The sequence below is a fragment of the Polistes canadensis genome, unplaced genomic scaffold (genome assembly GCF_001313835.1).
Source record: "Polistes canadensis isolate GaletaPanama2010 unplaced genomic scaffold, ASM131383v1 scaffold_13, whole genome shotgun sequence".
NCBI lineage: Eukaryota > Metazoa > Arthropoda > Insecta > Hymenoptera > Vespidae > Polistes > Polistes canadensis.
Window position 1 is genome coordinate 1,425,989 of NW_014569560.1, and position 19,169 is coordinate 1,445,157.

Here is a 19,169-nt window from a genome sequence, read left to right on the forward strand (position 1 = left end):
TTGAAGTTTTTGAGCAAAATCCAAAAAACCTAAAATTTCGACCTTTGATCTTGAATAACTTTTAACGCACACATAGAATCGATGGGGACTTTTCAGACTTTATTTGTAATGGTAAACTACAGCTCTCCACCAAAATTTGGCTTTCCGGCAATTTTTGTTATTTGACCACTCTTTTTATGTCTAAATTGACCGGACTATAGATAAACTTTTTTAATTTATATTTTTCACTTTTGAATGATATGGATTATAAAAACAAGCATGAAGATATTATAAGTAATTATAAGAATATCTTCATTTTTTTTAAGAATTTATACAACATAAATTTTTTGATAAATTTGCAGAATTTCTTGTGGAAGCAGAATATTTATCTGTTGACCCCTACATGAGACCATATGTAGTACAGTTTCCACTTGGTATTACTATGATAGGTTCTCAAGTCGGTAAAATAATTGAATCAAAGAATCCAGATTATCCAGTTGGTAAAAGAATAGTTGGATATTTTGGATGGAGAACTCATACAATAGTTAATCCACAAATACCTCCAAAATTAGAACTTACTGGTCAAAAGCCATATTTATTACCAAACATAGGAGATTTATCTCCTTCTTTAAGTTTAGGAGTTTTAGGAATGCCAGGGTATCGAGAAATCATTTTCTTAGAATTGTCACAATAATTGAATATTTTGAATTAATAAATGTATATAACACATTTATTACAGAAATACAGCATACTTTGGTCTAATGAAACTTTGTTCACCAAAACGTGGTGAAACACTTGTTGTAAGTGGAGCTGCTGGTGCGGTTGGATCTCACGTAGGTCAAATAGCGAAGAAAGTTCTTGGTCTTAATGTTATTGGAATTGCTGGTTCGGATGAGAAATGTAACTGGCTAGTAAATGAATTAGGCTTTGATAGTGCCATAAATTACAAAAAGCAAGATGTATCTTTGGAATTAAAGAAAACTGCTCCAAAGGGTATTGATGTGTATTTTGATAATGTATGTTGGAATAGAACATTTTTTAATTTTTTTTTTATATGTATTTTATGAATTTATATATATATATATATATAACTGATCATTTAATTATACAGGTTGGAGGAGATATTTCTAGCACTATTATTTACCAAATGAATACCTTTGGTCGAATAGCAGTGTGCGGCAGTATTTCGTCATATAATACAAATCACTCCTCTCTACCTAAATGTGTATTATTACAACCAGCTATGATTTTCAATCAACTGAAGATGGAAGGATTCTTAGTTACACGTTGGAATGATCAATTGCAAGAAGGGATAAAACAGAATTTGCAATGGATTAATGAAGGCAAACTCGAATATAAAGAAACAATTACAAAAGGCTTCGAAAATATGTTTAATGCATTTTCTGGAATGTTAAAAGGGCAAAACATTGGTAAAGCTATTGTACAAGTATAAAACAATAGAATCAGCTATTTGCATATAAGCACAAATTAAATCCATATTTGAAAATATGTCTATTTTTATATTTCTATGTTATTCTACTGCTAAAGTATAAAATTCATGCATAATGATACTGTCTATGTAAAGAATAGACATTTAGTTTTTCTATGAATATTTCTCAATCTAATAATTGTTTCATTTGTTTATTTTATTTTATTTTATTGAGATTTAAATAAAAACAATAAAATTAAACTTTTTGATTAAATCCCTTCTCCCAATTCTATGTTTTTAATTTATTTTATATATGTAAATAAATGTATAAATGATGCTAAGCTAATGACATATAACATTTATAATTACACAGAGTGTATATGAAAACATACATAATAAGAGGATCTTCAATCTTAGAATCTAGGAATGAATCATTATGTTTCAATATATTTTTGGTTATAATAAATGAATATAGTTAATTAATGGCATATTATTATATTTTTTATTGGGACATTTAGCATCTCAATTGTCTATACTTACAACAAATTGAATATTGAATAGTTTATAATTTATATTAATATCAATAGCATGTAATACAATATAAATAGTAACATAATTAATGAATAAAATAAATAATATTAATAAAAAATTATTATATAAGCAATTTAGAACAAGCAGAGTAATCAAGATCAGTCAACGTGTAAATTGATTTCAGCTCTTAAGTACCCCCTGGCGGACATTAATCAAACTAAGATCTGAAATTTCTCTTTTTCTTTCATACACTGCATATTATCTTCATTGCTTTATTCGATCGTACATCTATAATATTGCATCTTTTAAGGCGAACTCTGGTAAGTGAAGTTAGGTTTGTAATGGAATGCTTGTAGTCCTTTAGTAACTAATTTCAGCCTAAGCTCGGTCTCGTTTGTATATATGTGTACCCGTTTCGAATACATATTTTGCAATAGGAAGCGACCCTGGAGAAAAGTTTCAATTTGCCTTACTGAGACGTTCGTTGTAATGCTTATTTGTGAATTATGTTCGGTTTTATATATATAAAAAATAGAAGAGCTAATTTAAGTAATATTCTATTGCCTGTCGCCATTCGAAAAATTATTAGTTTGCGTGTTAAGCAAATCATTCGAAGAGTATAGTTATTATATTCAAGAGAAACATATGACGGGCCTTTGTAGTTTCTTTACGAGAAATTTCTATATTGGCAAGATTTAACCCAATGAAGGTAATTTTCTTTGTTTCTCATATATTTATTATTTATAGATTAATGAAAAAATATCCTTCAAAAAGAGTTACACGGTTTTATATACCTATGTATGTACAAAATTAAAATGGACATCCAAATATTTTGTTTATTTTTATTTCATTAAGAATCTCTCTTATATAGCTTGTTTTTATGTGATTTTATTTAAAATTACTTTTTTAATAATGTTAAATTTGATGCGTTTCAAATTTTTATTCTTATTTATTTATGAGTAATTTGCAAATATAATTAAATGGGTCTGTTGCTCAATAATAAACTATAAGCTTTTTTTTTACTTCAGTAATAATCTCACGTAGAAGTTTTCTTTATATATATCTGTGAATGTTATTTTTTATATTAATAAAAAGAAAGCATTTTTATTTTTATATGATGCAATATATTTTAAATTAAATAGAAAAGATTATAGTAAACTTTACTCAATAATATATCGATATATTTAATTGAAGATTAAAAGTATTGAACAGATTATGTCAGATGATGATGTTACCTTGGATTCAATGGATACCGAGGAAGATATATTCAATCCCCATAGCAATTCGGTTAGAAGGGCAAAAACACTACGTACTTTACGATCTCACTCCCATGGTAGTACTAGCACGCATATTACTAGAAGTAATTTAAGTGTACGACGTAGTACACGTAATAGAATGCAAACCTATGACAACCTCAATACTAGTTGGATTTTAGGTAAAGAATGTTAATACATTCTTAATTCGATAAAATATATTACTGTGATTTAATATAACAGCATAGATCATAGATAATTTTTATTCATAAATCATGTTATAGGAACACAAACTTTAAAAGGATATCCTATGTTTCAACAACATGGATCTTCATCTGATAAAGAAATGGTAGATGAAGTACCTGATAGAAAGCGTGAATTGCGCGATCGTATGCCTTTAAGATCACGTGAAAATCATCCTCCTAATAAAAATTCAAACAGACATATTAGAGATAGGCCTGATCATGATCATCAAAGTAGTAGAGAACTTAGGGGACGATCTGATCGTGATCTTAGAGAAAAATCCGAACAAGATAAAGATATTAGAGAACATAAAGATAGGCAAGGGCGAGAAAAGCCAGAAAGAGAACATAAAGATAAATTAGAAACAAGAAGTAAGTCTGAAGTAAGAACGTCAAATGAAGAAAAGGATACAAGGTGAACATTTTCATCATATTACACTATATCTATATCTATATTAACACTAATATAGATTAATTATTATTTTAAAAAAATTTTGTTCGACAGAACAAGTAAATCTAGTAGTCCATGTAGGCTTAGAGAAGGACCTGTAACTAGGCTATGCGGCAATTCTTTAGATAAATCTGTAAAATCAAAAATGGAACAAGATGAACCTGAAGATAGTTCACATGGGAGTGAAAAACAAGAAAACAATGATAATTCTGAGAATGAGGGCGTAAGCAATTAAAGAGTTTTAATTTTTTTAGATTTACATTTATATCAAGTAAAAAAAAAAGTATAGAAAGTAAGATTAATATATAAAATAAGATTAGTATACAATCATATTAAAGCTGTCGACATAATATTTATGTAAGTATTTATATTCAACATTTAATGTGTGCAGGGATACGAAGACATGTATACACGTATTAAGCGCACTAGAAGAACTACCCAACGACAATTACCAAGGGGTAAGAAGCTTGCAGGTCTGGTATCCATTTATTATATTATATTATTATATTGTGTGGAAATATATATAAATCATAATTATATTATTTTCTTTTATAGTCGTAGATAGTGATTTAAGTGAATCATCAGATTCGCCTGGCCCTAGAAAATACAGTTTACGTCAAAAAAAGCCAACTGTAGATAGATTTCAAGCCAACGTTGAGCCTGTTAGACGATCTATAAGAGCTCTTCGGAGTGTGCTAAGCAATTCTATGAGGAGGCGAAAGCACAGAAGCAAAAGTACAAGTTCTAGTGATTCTAGTGATTCAGAACCGCAACGATATGATAAAAAGAAAGGGAAAAAAGCAAGGTTAGTTAGAGAGAAACAAATATAATAGATGTTAATAGTTATATCAAACTTTTTTTATTAGTTCATTACTTAATTCATTAGGCAATCAGCAATACCCCAAGGCGGTCCTCCAGATCGTAAAGCAGATATAAATCCTATTACATTAGATACAAATATTAGGTTCAGTGATGTTGGTGGCTTAGAATCACACATTCATTGCCTTAAGGAAATGGTTGTTTTTCCTATGATGTATCCAGAAGTTTTTGAAAGATATCATATCACATCTCCAAAAGGTGTCCTCTTTCATGGCCCACCAGGTAAATTTATATTTTGTATTTAAATATTAAAAAAATTACAATTATTTTTTAAATAATTTTATTGAAGTATTATATTAATCACTTTTTGTTACAGGAACTGGGAAAACATTAATAGCTAGAGCATTAGCAAATGAATGTAGTCAAGGTAGTAGAAGAATGGCCTTTTTTATGAGAAAAGGAGCAGATTGCTTATCAAAGTGGGTTGGGGAGTCAGAACGACAATTAAGATTGTTGTTTGAGCAGGCTCAACAAATGAAACCGTCCATTATATTTTTCGATGAAATTGATGGTCTTGCACCTGTCAGAAGTACCAAGCAAGATCAAATTCATGCTAGCATTGTATCTACCCTTTTAGCACTTATGGATGGTCTTAGTGATAGAGGAGAAGTAAGATAAATATATTCATATACACGGATGCACTCATTTGCTGTTAAATTAATTAATTTCTTTTTTTTTGTAATAAAGGTTATAGTAATTGGTGCAACAAATAGAGTAGATGCAATTGATCCTGCACTACGAAGACCTGGCCGTTTTGATCGTGAATTATTCTTTCCTTTACCTGCAATGAAAGAAAGATTAGAAATTTTGAAAATTCATGTTAATAAATGGAAAAATCCACCAAGTGAACAATTGTTAGAAATATTAGCTGAAAAATCAACTGGTTATTGTGGTTCGGATTTAAGAGCTTTATGCACTGAAGCAGTATTACAAGGATTAAGAAGAACATATCCACAAATTTACACAACTAGCAATAGATTACTTTTGGATCCTCAACGAGTAGAAGTATGTTTTTTAATAATTTATATAGAGAAATATATAAGATAATCTTTGTAATAACTCATACATGCGTTTTGCAGGTGAAAAAACAAGATTTTATGCAAGCAAGTTCTATTCTAATTCCATCATCACAGAGAGTAACTCCTTGTGCAGGCAGAAAATTACAGCCTTTTATGGAGCCTCTATTAGGTCCTTCATTGGAAGAATTGATTGGTCTAGTAAAAGGAACATTTCCTCAAGGTGTTAATCCTGCTATGGCAAAGTAAGAAATATTTTTACAAAATGCTATACTTTTAAAAAAAGTGCATAATAGTATTTACTATTTAAAATAAATATTCTTCGTTTTAGAGTGAAAGTTACTAAAGGAATACATCGTCCAAGATTATTAGTTTCTGGTGGCAATCTATCTAAAGGTCAAGGACCTCATTTAGCACAAGCTTTATTACATCACATGGAACATTTACCAGTACAAACATTAGATGTTAGTACACTTTTTGCAGAAAGTGCACGATCTCCAGAAGAAACCTGTGTACAGGTCAGTTATTAATTAAATCTGTTATTATATAAATATAACAAAAATATTTTTATATATATTTATATATATTTTTTTTTTACTTTTTATGGTAGGTGTTTAATGAAGCTACCAGAAATGTACCGTCCATTATTTATATACGTTCCATTGATCAATGGTGGCCACTTGTTCCAGAGACTGTAAAAGCTGTTTTTTTGTGTCGTATTGCAGCACTAGATACTTCATTACCTATATTGATTCTTGCAACTAGTGACGAAACATATCAGGATCTTCCTATGCAATTAAAAAATCTTTTCAGTGAACTTCGTGGCGAAGTATATACTATGAAAATTCCCAATTCAGAACAAAGATCAAAATTTTTCAAACCCATATTTATGATTCAAAGTTTAAAACAACCACAAACTAAGAATAACAAAGTTCAAGTATTAGAGGAACTTCCTTTGGCTCCGGATCCAATGCCAAAGAAATTATCCAATGAAGAAAAGAAAAGGTTGTTTGAAAAAGAAGAAGTATCTTTAAGAGAACTTCGAATTTTCTTGAGGGAAATATGTGCTAAGCTTGCTAGGAATCGGCAGTATGTATTTATATATATATATATATAAGTTTTTAATATATAAAATTATATTATATATATATTCACGTGTGAACATGTATAAGAACAATATAAAAAAAAATATACAATATAATCATATCTATTATATTTTTTTTTTTTTACAGATTTTTCATGTTCACGAAACCTGTAGATACCGAAGAAGTACCCGATTATAATATGATAATAAAGCAACCTATGGATTTGGAGACTATGATGACTAAAATTGATATGCATTGTTACCTCTGTGCTCGAGATTTTCTTGATGATATTGATCTCATTTGTAAAAATGCATTGGAATATAATCCAGATAGGTTAGTATATATACATATATAATTAAAAAATAAATTAAAAAAGAAAACAATAATATATTTAACAAATATTTTTTCTCGTAATTTAAAAGTATACAGTGAGTTTATAACATTTATTAATTCATGTTATATATTTAGTGATAAAATAATATAAAAAATAGATAAGATATTTCTTTGTGTTTATTAAAAGAATGAATAATGTGATTTGCGTATGTCATTGGGCATATTGCCAAAAATTCGTATTGACGTTCATGTTGTATGTTTTCATGTCAGCTTGCGTGATAGGCCCTCCCTTGGGATATTGAAGAGGTAGTTCTTGATTATCCATTGCTGTTGTTGCTCTGTAGTTAAAGTGGTTTTCAATTTATTTAACACACCTCTCATTTTTAATTTTAATAAACACCTATATTTTGTATTTATTTGCTATTCTACAGAGCACTTATTGAAAACCACTCACATTAGATCTGCTTTTCATTGATCCTATTGAATTTTATATGTAATTTATTGTATGTTAATTATATTATTTTTTCCTTTTCACACAGAGATCCAGCAGATAAACTGATTAGACATCGTGCCTGTTCTCTACGCGATAATGCATATGCACTAATAAAGGCTGAATTAGATTCTGATTTTGAAGATAAGTGTCGTGAAATATCTAAAAGTCGTAAAATTATTGAAACTGGCCATAATGACGAAACACAAAATAAAAATACAAAAACAGAAATTACATTACCAAATGAAAAAAATGATAAGAAAGATACTGAATTAGTAGTAAATAATACACTATCCGTGAATGGGAAAAGATTTAGTCATTCCAGAAAACGTAAAATTCCTGCTTGGGCTAGAGGTTACGTAAAGAAAGTGCAAAAGAAAAAAAAAATTAGCTTTGATGATAGTATATCTGAAATAAGTAACAAGGTATGTCTAACCAATGAAACCACAGTTGGTATAGATTTAGAGAAATTTCAAGAATTTGAAACAGAAGCAAATAGTGTTCTAAACGGTCATGTACCATTATTTGATAACACTGATTCTGAGAATGATTCTCAAAACGAAAACTACAAGGATATTCACATAAATCATAATGATAATACGGTAGAACAACGAATTCATGATTTTGAAAGAGTTGAAATATCTTTGATAGAGGATGATAAAAATATTGGAAATGATGTTTCAAGTTCATCGTCCAGGCGAGAAAGTTTAGATGAATTATCATTTGCAATTGAGAGCGATTCTAGTTTATCAAAATTTGATGAAAATGATAAAGTAATTATTGATAAAAATGAACTTGAGTCTGCATGGTTACACACTGTAGAAGTTACAAAGGATTTTCCCGTAGAGGTATTGTGTGACATTTATGTGCAATTAAGTAGATGTGTAGGGAGATACGCGCATCATTATGATAGGAAATCACTGCCAAAGGTAAATATATACGCTAATATTTATATATCTTTGCAGAATGTTCAGTGTAACAGTCGTCGCGATTTTAGAGAAATTTTCAATAATGTCACAAAAAATGCTTAAAACGTTATACTGAACATCCTGTATATAATATATTATAACACAAAAAATAGATTCTTTTATTTTATTAAAATGTTACTTATGTAATATTAAAATTTTGTTTATATAGAAATATTTTTAGATATGATAATTATTTTAGTATTAAATTTACAAATATTATATATATACATAATTTATATGTACATATTATTTTGTAGGACTTACTCAAGGAACTGGAAAAGTTTGAAGAGTACAAGATAAGTTTGTACGAAAAAGTTAGTCAACTAAATACGCATTAGAAAATGTAAATTAATCTGTAGTTTCATCATAAAAAAAAGACGTATTATGTACTGGTACTAAAAGAACAGAACTTAAATATCACATGAAAATTTAGTGCCGTACATTTTTCAGTTCTTATAACTGCCAAATATAAAATATTTACAACTGATTGTCATTATTATAATAGTCGAATTAATGTATAATGAGTAGACTGCGGATTTTTATGCAATTGCATATGTTTTTCATATTTTACATAAAAGACAAATCATTGAATATCTTACATATTTTTCTTCAGTTGTCACTTCTTTTTACAACACTTGATGAATCGTGAACTAATTCGTGATACTTCCATGTGTAAGACTTACCGACTAATTCTTAACTGAACACATATAATTAACAAATGGATAGATCATACAAGTCTAATTATCGAAGAAGATATCTTTAATAACAAATTCAGAAGCAAGTTCCAAATAAAAATCCATTTTTTTAGGGATATGTGTCAAGTAATGGTTGTTGTAAAAATGTCTCTGCAATGTATGACTAATATAACGTGAAGAAATTTTCTCAAAAAATATACTGGCCAAAATATACCAGATGAGATGAATCAACTCTGAGAATAAGTTATCTGCGAGATCTTTAGGAATGATATTTTCAAGACATTTGAAAAGATATTACAGTACATAATATTTGGATCTCTGTAGATGAAACCACAAATAACTATTTCTGTATGGTATTATTTTTAAATTAGCAAAATTTGGTATTGGCGGCAATGAGCTTTCAAAAATTCCTAACGTTAGCAAATAATAATAATTATTTTTAAATTAGGTAGTTAAATAAATTTGAAATGAGATACATCTACTCAGAAGAACCAGAATATGTTCAAGTCTGATACTGGATTAAATTTAAATATGTACGATCACATCTTATGACGTGGTAATACCCCTTTCGGCTTAGAAATTAATTTTTTTGAACAAGCGATACTATTTCACAGAAAAAACGATTATTATATATCGTAACGCAAATTAAAAAAAAACAAACGACAATAAAATCATTTATCATTATAAATCTGTATGGTATATATGTGCCAGAAATTATGACAATGAATCAAGTCAAACATTCCGAAAAATTAATTTTATGATTTATTCCAAATTGAAATTACTTATATTAAAAATAAATCGTAAAATAAATTTTTCAAATTTTTTGACTTAGTCCACTGTCATTATTATCGGCACATATATATGTAATAAGCATATATCCCGCATAGTATTAGCGTATAGTTTGTATATTTCTTGTATTTTTTTTGCATATTTCGATGAATTTTCTCCACATAAAAATCCACAGTCTAGTGATAAGATTCAAAAGAAATGTTTCTTTAAGGAGACGAACAAACTTAATTATTTGCAAATTGCATTGACTGTTTGTAAACAAATAGAAAAAAAAGGCAATAGAAAATTGAAGAATAAAAACATTTTTCCTAATTTTATAAATAATTCTTTTTATAGTTGACAGTTATTTATATTATTTATTATTATTAGTGTCAAATTTAAAATCTTCTAGAAAGTTTTCATTTCTAATTGTTTGATATTATATGTACTTGCGCGTGGTTTTTATTTCAATGATCATTTTATAAAATCATTTTATAAAATCAATTTTATAAACTGAGACGAAGAGAAATACGAACATTTTTTAAATTACATATTCAGTTTTCTATACAATACAATAATAATAAGAAAGAAAATAAAAATTTTACTAAAAACATGTAAATCACATGGTCATACAAAGATGATGGTAAATTAGTACATTATGTACTTAAGCGAACTTTGCTAATACATGGAATTGTAAAGAAACTATTCCATTTAAAGTAGCATTAGCATGTTGTAAAATTGTCATACAACATATATATTACCAAATTATAGAACCAATTAAATTTATATTATTTTATATGCTATCACAGATTACGTTACATGCAATATAAAATATTTAGCTCCGATAAATATATTCCTGATAAATATTAATTTTACAAAGTGGATTTAATCGGTAAATCTAGCTGAGAAGAAATCATATAGATAATATTAATATAAAAAAAAGTTTTCATTTACAGATGTTAAAGAAATAAAATATTTTTTTTATCCTTGATACTACAAATTATTGAATCAATAGATTAATAATATTTTAATGTCTTATATATCTTTTTATATTTGAAATAAATGCATACAAATTAGATTCGTGATAAAAGAAATAATTTCCACTTTGTAAAAATTAGAATCCAAATATATAAGAAAATAGTGTAAATACATTCCAGATATTGTAAACAATAATCATATATTGAGATATTATCAAGGTATTTAAATTTTATTTATGCATAATTTATTTATAAGCAAATTAATTTCTCTTTTATTGTATTTATAGGGTCAATAGTATATTATTTTTATAAGGTTTACATATGCGAAGTTTTAGATAAAATGTAAATCTTATTGCACAAAGTCACAAGAAATTCAATGAAATCATTTACATCTTGTATTACATTACATCGTGTTGCTGAGGGTTCAATTTAAGTTGTATGTGCAGTGTAAACATTGATTTTATTATCATTTGATTTGTATAATCTACGCGATGTATCTAGTGTGATAATGTCATGTAATATAAAATCACTTCAAAACTTGATAATTTAGGCAAAACATTTGATAAACGTGTGCTTAACAAACATAATGTATAATGACAAGAAAAGAAAGAAATCCTCAATTATTTCCAATTTATTTTAACCAAAGTTATCAAATATATAGATTATTAGCCTGTTAACAGTATAAGAGTCGAAACAATGGAAAATCTTCTAATCAATTTAGAATAATTTGATGTGCGAAAAGGAATATGAAAAAGTATCAATATTATAACGACATATATTGTCTTCGATATAAGTTAATATACTGGTTGTGATCTACATCGTTACTGTGAGATGATAGTTACCAGATAACATGCGTAAATGTGTCAGTTTTAATATATTAAAAAAAAAAAAAGTGTTGTTCAAACTAAAATATTTTGCCACCATTTATGAGACAAGTCTTTATTATGCTGCAATGTGTTATTTAGTGCATTTATATAAAATCGAAGACAAGACAATTTAAAAGGCGAAAGAGAAATGCATTATATGTATTTGATTCTCTAAGAAAATGTGAAGTTATGTTACCATAAGAAATCTTCAAGATTCCGAACAGGAATGTCGTCATTATTTGAAATTATAGTATATATTTTACTTAATGTTTATTAGCAAATAGACCTTAAAAGACTGAATCTGAAAAAAAGCTTTCATTTTCTAGCGTTTCTCTTTTAACAACAGAGTTAGGTAAAACATGATTTTATTTGTTGATAAATTAATGTAAATAACAATAAATATCAAACGAATAATTTTTATATATATACACATACACACATTCTCATAAAAAATAAATGTCATACAAGTTTTTTCAAAACCTTAGTATTTTCTTTATCATTTTATTTTATTGGATATTAATTATTCTATATACTAATATATATAACGAACATACACACATACTTAAATCATTTTTAAAACATTGCTATTTCAATCTTACTGCAAAAGTATTTTATTAACTCTGTTTTTTTTGTGCTTTCGCGAGAAACGTTTCTATTATTCTTTTATAAAAATTTTTAATAGAAAATAGTGAAAGAAATTAATTTTAATAAATCTTCCATGATAAACAAACATTTCTTTTTTATAAATCATATTCTCTACTTCATATATATTATTTTTATTAGAAACAATATAAATTTGAATTTCTTGTACTCGTGCAATTTAATTTCCTTATACGAAGTATATACGAGGGTGAGTAAGAAAGTTGTGAGCCTTAAAAAATAATTTTTATTTTATTTTATTTGTTTTTTTTTTTTAAATAAAAGTGAGTTTAACCGAGAAAAATTGTCTCTATGTTAAGCTAAAATCTTTGGAACTCACCCACGTGCATATATTTTACAATCATTATATAATATCTGAAAGTAAATAATAACGATTGATCTCAGCCAATAATTAACATTTATAAAAAAAAAACGTATAATATAATTAATAGTGGTATATTAATTATAAGTAAAACCATATGTATATATGTTACGGTCAATCTATGCAATGCCCAGATGGTTTTGGTCAAAGTAGAATATATGCTTCAGTTGGCTGTTTTTAGAGCTCGAGGGGAAGAAATTTTTTGTAAGCTCGTATAAGTAAAACAAACCATGGAAATTAAAAAATTTGTACACAATGTCAGTAACAAGTTTCGATCAATCTTTAAAATATGCTTCAGTGGAAAGGGGGGGGGTGTTTAGAGCAGGGGAGAGTGAAGTTAAACTTTTAACAGAAACCAAGCACCACGCTGATTTTTATAGTAACAAAATAGCAGAATATATCTTTAATTAATAATAACTGAATTCGTTATTTTTTTTTATATTACCTCTTTTTGTCCTTACAACATGGAAGTTTGGAAAATTAAGTTCTTATAGTTACACAGTTGAGAAACGTGTGCATGCACCTGTGTACACCTGTCGTGGTTTGTTTCATTTACAAGAGTTTAAGATCGAATGTACGAAAAACATACTCAAAATATACATTGCCCAATCTTAGTGGACACTCTATACAATGCACGTATTTTCTACATTGACCGTAACATATATATATTATTAAAATTAATATTTCTATAATTAATATTCTTTTTATTTTGTTTTTCTAATTCCATTTTTCTAACTGCTAAACTATACTTTAACACTTGGCGAATGATTTTTACTGTAAATACTAAAACATTATGATAAAACAGTTGAGTAATATAATCTCCTAATAATATTCGTTATTTCTATACACTAATATTGTTACATTAACATAAGAAAAACAAATTTCTATAGAACCGATGGAACTATTAGGTGTACAACTTTGCTTCCGCCGTTTTTAACGTTTAAAATGGCGTAAAAATAAGTATTGTTTGTTGTCCGTATAAGTAAATCGGTGAAGGAACTGTGAAGGAAAGATACTTTCTCTTGCTCAGGTTAACACATATATAATATATCTTGATTTTAGTCTATAAAACAATTTATTATATGTAAGATTCAAGAGAAAAAAGTTCTACTATATCGAAAGAAATAATGTATTAGTCCATTTCAGAAAAAAATATGTCATACGATTGTTATTAAAATAATACTTGCTTTTTAAACTGATCTATGCTAATGCTAGAGTATGCCTGTATAATAGATTTTCAAAATATATTAACATAATTTAAATCTAAATAACTTTTTTTAAACTGAACAAAGTGTTTAAAATATTTCAATAGATATGAAGAAATAAGTATGTGATATGAAGTATATGAAGAATTTAAAAAAAAAAAGGACTTTTTTTTTATTATTATTCCAGCAACACATAATATATAAAACGAACTTTCCTTTTAAATGATCCACTTTGTCTAGTTTAGAAAAAATTATTTTGAAGCACATAAACTATTTCTTTATTTTTATGTGGACTATTAATATATAAATATTTACTTTCCGAAATTCTACCAAGTTGTAATTTACAGTGAATGATCACATTTACAAAGTGAATGCTTCGATAGTAAGACTTTCTCAGTCAACGATATGTTTTTATATAAACAGTAGAATAATAATAATAATAATAATAATAATAATAATAATAATAAATTTTATATATGTAGCGTTACTTTTGTGAAATCCGTTAATTCGTGAAATAACTAGGTAAATCCTGAAAGAACTATACTGGCCTGTTTAAATATGAAAGAAGATAGAATTACATATTTCAATTAACAATAATATACGAATTTATAAGAGACGAGTATTTAAAGTATGAAATTGCAATTTGTATACTTTCCTAAAAAGGCCTAATTATTTTATGAATTAACTAAATTATATACTTAAACGAAAGAGAAAAATATCAATTGAAAATTTATTCGAATTGCCTAAGACATTATTTCGTTTATACAGGATTTGCTTGACATTCTATCTGAAATATAAAAAAATCGAAAACTATTATTATGTTATTTTATTATATGGTGCTACATAGTTTCGTTGAATTCTATCATCTCTGTATCGCCATAAATGTTGCAAAAAAGAAGTAATTTGGAGAAAGAGAAAAGGGAACGAAAGAAAGAAAAAATACATATTATATAACAAACAAAATAATAATAATAATAATAAAAAATTAAATCAACAAGGAAAAAGAGAGAGAGAGAGAGAGAGAGTAATATTTGTGGTTGACACTGCCTTTTAATTAAATTGATCGAGCTTATGGTTTCAAACTAACGACTAAAATAGGTTTCTTAACACGGTAATAAGAGATTGTGATCAACTTCCTTGTGTAAAAAATAATGCTACAGAAATATTTATGCGAATTGATGAATATGTTTACGAAATGTCGTGTAATAAATTAATAAGACGTATATATATTGTGAACCGATACCATATTGTATCGTTTTGGCGCATTACTCAAAGGAAAGAATGACAGGGAAAGTGTCGATGCAAGAACAACATCCACTGCCTTATGTATTTTATTATATAAGTAAACCATTTTATTGTCATATACGCTGTAGTAAGCAAAACAACAATAATAATAAAAAAAAAAATTAAAAAAAAAAAAAGTAATAAAAAAAGAACATTAAATTAATAAAGCCGAGAGTTTTTCGTAACATATCATTGCATCGAATTAATCTCCCCCGCCCTTCCTCTCTTTTTCTCTCCTCTCTTTTGTTCATTTGTAATTTTCTTCTTTCACTTAAAATCCCTTCTATACATTCGTATGTCTATAATCGATTTAACCTTCGAAACGTCATAATGTCAACGATAAAAATTCGATCGTAACAAATTACAATGTATAAATTCTAGTAAAAGTGCTCGTTCGAACACGTATATATACGTATACATATTAATCACGATGTATATATATTTTAAAGTACACCGTTCCTGAGACGATATTTTTCTTCGTGTAATTTAAACTTGTATTTAATAATAATAATAATAATAAATACAAAAATACGATTTTTATCCTCATATTAGAAAGTGAAAAGAAGAAGCAGAAGAAGAAGAAGAAGAAAAGGTTCCATTTGACACTCGAACTCACCAATTTTTCCAAATATGTCGGTTAAAAAAGATTTTACAAATATCGGTGGTTTGGAAAAACATATTAGAATAGTGAAAGAAATGGTCCTGTTTCCCCTAATGTATGGTGATGTTTATGCCAAGTTCAATTTGAAACCACCAAGGGGTCTTTTATTCTATGGTCCCCCAGGTAAAGTTTCAATGAGATTTTATTTTAACGAAAATAATCGAATAAAATACGATGCGAATTAAATTAACAGGCTAGTTTCATCGATTTTCATTCGTCAACAGGAACTGGCAAAACTTTGGTAGCCAGTGCATTGGCATCAGAATGTAGTACTTCTGATCGCAAGGTCTCCTTCATATCACGAAAGGGATCAGATTGTTTGAGCAAATGGGTTGGCGAAAGTGAGAAAAAGCTGGAGAAAATTTTCACTATGGTTAGCACGATACGCGATATTATCATTATGAATTGATAGATCAATCTAATAATAAAACTTGTTACGCAGGCTCAACAAACGAAACCTTGTATTATTTTTTTCGATGAAGTTGACGGTCTAGCACCGATAAGATCAAGTCGTCAGGATTTCGTACACGCCAGCGTGGTGACTACGCTTTTAGCTCTAATGGATGGCCTGGAGAACAATTCAGAAATTATAGTGATTGGCGCTACGAACAGAATCGACGCAATAGATCCGGCGTTAAGGAGACCAGGAAGATTCGACCGAGAACTTTACTTTCCTTTGCCTTGTTACTCTGCTAGGAAAGACATACTTTCGGTAGTTTGACTCTTGTCAGAGATTTTTTCGTTTCATGAATTTTTTTATCTTGTAAATAATATGTACTAGACGAAATTTGTTGATTTCAAAACTCAATGGTACTGTAGGTTCACATTAAAAGCTGGAAGCAGAAGCCTCCTCAAAAGTTTCTTGCCTATTTGGCCTCGAAAACGATAGGATACTGTGGTAGCGATTTGCAAGCTCTCTGTGCTGAAGCTGTCATGTGTTGCGTTAGAAGACATTATCCGGAAATTTATACGTTGAAATCAAGACATTACATAAACGAGCGACACCTCAAGGTAATATCCTCGGAATGGTTATTCTATTCGAATATTATTAATGTCCCACATTTAAAAAAAAAAAAAACAAAATCAATCAACGAATGAAGGTAGAGAAACAAGATTTTCTGAAGGCCCAAGAAAATATCGTTCCAGCGTCTCACAGAGTCGTTATAGCACCAGTAAAATCCTTGTCGATGAAAATTCAACCGCTTTTACGAGGCAATTTGTCAAGCATTCAATCTCAGTTACAAATTCTTTGTCCAACGGGAATGTTGACATCAGATGATATGTAAGTTGAATTGTTGTAACATAATTTTCATTCTTACATTCTTTTTCTTCTTTTTTTCTTTATTCCGTATCCGTACAGTATCGGCAAAGCCAATTCGAAATCGACCACCTGTCCTAGAATTTTATTATGCGGCGAAGATGATTCACATACTCGGCATTTAGGTCCAGCTTTGCTTCACGATTTAGATCATTTGCCCTGTCACGTTTTGGATGTGACAACTCTCTTCGAAGAAACTGGCAGAGCTGCTGAAGAAACGATCATTCAGGTGATTTTTGATAAATATTAATCGACCATTTGTCGTTTAGATTTTTCTTCATAATTTGTAATAATTTATTTACATACATTTATGTATAATAAATTTTGTTGTCAATAGAAAGTGAAAGGAGCACGTCGTACTTTACCATCATTGTTATATATTCCTGATATTCTTGCATGGTGGAACCTAGTTGACGAAACAGCACGCGTGGTTTTTGCTTCCCTGATGAGAGATCTCGATAATACAGTTTACATGTTGATTCTTACAACGGCTAATTCCACTTACGAGGATTTACCTTTAGAAGTATGTAATATTATAACATTACAAAGATTATCTATTGCTTAATAACTTTTACGTTTAATTATATTTCATACATTTCGTAAATTTGTTTAGATCAAAAATTCGTTCGATCGAAGTCGAGATGAGGTATTTGAAGTACCATTACCTGGCTTGCAAGAACGTAAATCATTCTTCTTACAGCTTTTTACAAACTCACAATCGGATGCTGCTTCTAGCAGATCCTCGCAAGGTATTATCATGTACCCATTTTATTATCGTATTATATTTTGTTATTCTGTCTTTTCATTTTTCTAATTTTTTTTATTAGCAATTATTCTTTATTAAAAAAAGTTTTGGTAATATAATAGATTTTATACAAATTATGGGTCCGAAAAGAACGAAAACCGAAAATGGAAAAAAATCCAAGATGGACACGCACAAGGATTTAAATGGACAACGTGGACGTCGTAAGAGAATTGATTAAAGTTTTTTTTATAACATCTGTTTCTTTTTAAGTATAGTAACGAATTAATAAACAAAATTATGTCGACGATAGAAAACGCGGTAGACGGAACTACGACAAAAAGATCAAAAGCTCGAAATAAAATTGGCGTTGTTCGATCTACTCAATCGGCTACCAAATCAAGTAAAAAAAATAAACTACAATCGAAAAATGATTTTTTTTTTTTAGAAAAATTTATTTTTTTATATATTTATATATATACAATAATTATATCTATATAATCATTTTTTAGTTAATGTTAAACGAGAATGTAGTGCCTCGGGAGAAGGATCGGGATCGAAACGCGCCAAGATGTCATGCGCATCGTTTAATATTTCAAGTACCGAGAATATAACTGATCTTCAGCTTCAAGAATTACTACAAAGGATCATCCAATCAACGGAAAATTGGAAAAGTAATCGGTTAGAGAATTTATACGGCTCGTTGGAACTTATCTTGGAAAGAAAAAACGAAGACAATACGTCGAACGTTATTGAAAATTGTTTTCAAGTCTTGGAAGAAATGAAGAGAAAAAGAACATTTTTCGATTATGAAGATGATTAAGGAACAAATAAATAAATAATGAATGTATCTCTAATTAGGTGATCCAAGTGTTTTTGTTGTTGTTGTCAATAATAAATTTATTCCTCATTTTTTATTGTTACTTGAAGTGTCCACGTCGTTCAAAAATAAATCATGATCGTTATGATATACATA

The 19,169-nt window shown here is 28.2% G+C and overlaps 3 protein-coding genes across 4 annotated transcripts in view; all 3 read left to right on the forward strand.

Annotated features, from left to right (window-relative positions):
- Positions 1 to 1,486, forward strand: part of LOC106793346 (prostaglandin reductase 1-like) — a 3,750-nt gene extending 2,264 nt beyond the window's left edge. The window contains exons 2-4 of the mRNA XM_014760209.1: positions 342 to 636; positions 719 to 995; positions 1,091 to 1,486. Of these exons, the coding sequence (XP_014615695.1) occupies positions 342 to 636; positions 719 to 995; positions 1,091 to 1,432 (914 nt within the window). The 3' untranslated portion in view covers positions 1,433 to 1,486. The remainder of the gene's footprint in view (positions 1 to 341; positions 637 to 718; positions 996 to 1,090) is intronic.
- Positions 1,487 to 2,196: 710 nt separating this feature from the next.
- On the forward strand, positions 2,197 to 9,992 carry LOC106793331 (ATPase family AAA domain-containing protein 2-like). 2 transcript variants are annotated; one of them, XM_014760176.1, is made up of 16 exons: positions 2,197 to 2,648; positions 3,152 to 3,374; positions 3,477 to 3,849; positions 3,940 to 4,108; positions 4,277 to 4,358; positions 4,441 to 4,690; positions 4,772 to 4,986; positions 5,081 to 5,373; positions 5,452 to 5,769; positions 5,844 to 6,025; positions 6,112 to 6,298; positions 6,391 to 6,869; positions 7,013 to 7,198; positions 7,469 to 7,504; positions 7,738 to 8,617; positions 8,914 to 9,992. In XM_014760176.1, the coding sequence occupies exons 1-16, from the start codon at positions 2,643 to 2,645 to the stop codon at positions 8,992 to 8,994; spliced, it is 3,960 nt and encodes a 1,319-aa protein (XP_014615662.1). In that variant the 5' UTR covers positions 2,197 to 2,642; the 3' UTR covers positions 8,995 to 9,992. The 2 variants fall into 2 exon arrangements, with proteins under 2 accessions (XP_014615662.1, XP_014615663.1); XM_014760177.1 differs by lacking the exon at positions 7,469 to 7,504.
- A 6,110-nt stretch (positions 9,993 to 16,102) lies between these two features.
- LOC106793313 (ATPase family AAA domain-containing protein 2-like) lies at positions 16,103 to 19,016 on the forward strand. The gene is made up of 10 exons (XM_014760121.1): positions 16,103 to 16,256; positions 16,358 to 16,506; positions 16,576 to 16,845; positions 16,953 to 17,144; positions 17,234 to 17,415; positions 17,494 to 17,680; positions 17,789 to 17,974; positions 18,065 to 18,195; positions 18,302 to 18,417; positions 18,706 to 19,016. Exons 1-10 carry the CDS (start codon positions 16,103 to 16,105, stop codon positions 19,014 to 19,016), a joined length of 1,878 nt encoding a protein of 625 aa, XP_014615607.1.
- Positions 19,017 to 19,169: the final 153 nt, after the last annotated feature.

Bases quoted from the DNA above. Each gene is read 5' to 3' on its own strand.
- LOC106793331 (XM_014760176.1), top strand. The intron at 5,374-5,451 runs GTAAGATAAATA...TTTGTAATAAAG, and splicing joins GTCTTAGTGATAGAGGAGAA to GTTATAGTAATTGGTGCAAC. The intron at 7,505-7,737 runs GTAGTTCTTGAT...CTTTTCACACAG, and splicing joins TCCCTTGGGATATTGAAGAG to AGATCCAGCAGATAAACTGA.
- LOC106793313 (XM_014760121.1), top strand. From the start codon at position 16,103: ATGTCGGTTAAAAAAGATTTTACAAATATCGGTGGTTTGGAAAAACAT. The intron at 16,507-16,575 runs GTTAGCACGATA...CTTGTTACGCAG, and splicing joins TGGAGAAAATTTTCACTATG to GCTCAACAAACGAAACCTTG. The intron at 16,846-16,952 runs GTAGTTTGACTC...ATGGTACTGTAG, and splicing joins CTAGGAAAGACATACTTTCG to GTTCACATTAAAAGCTGGAA.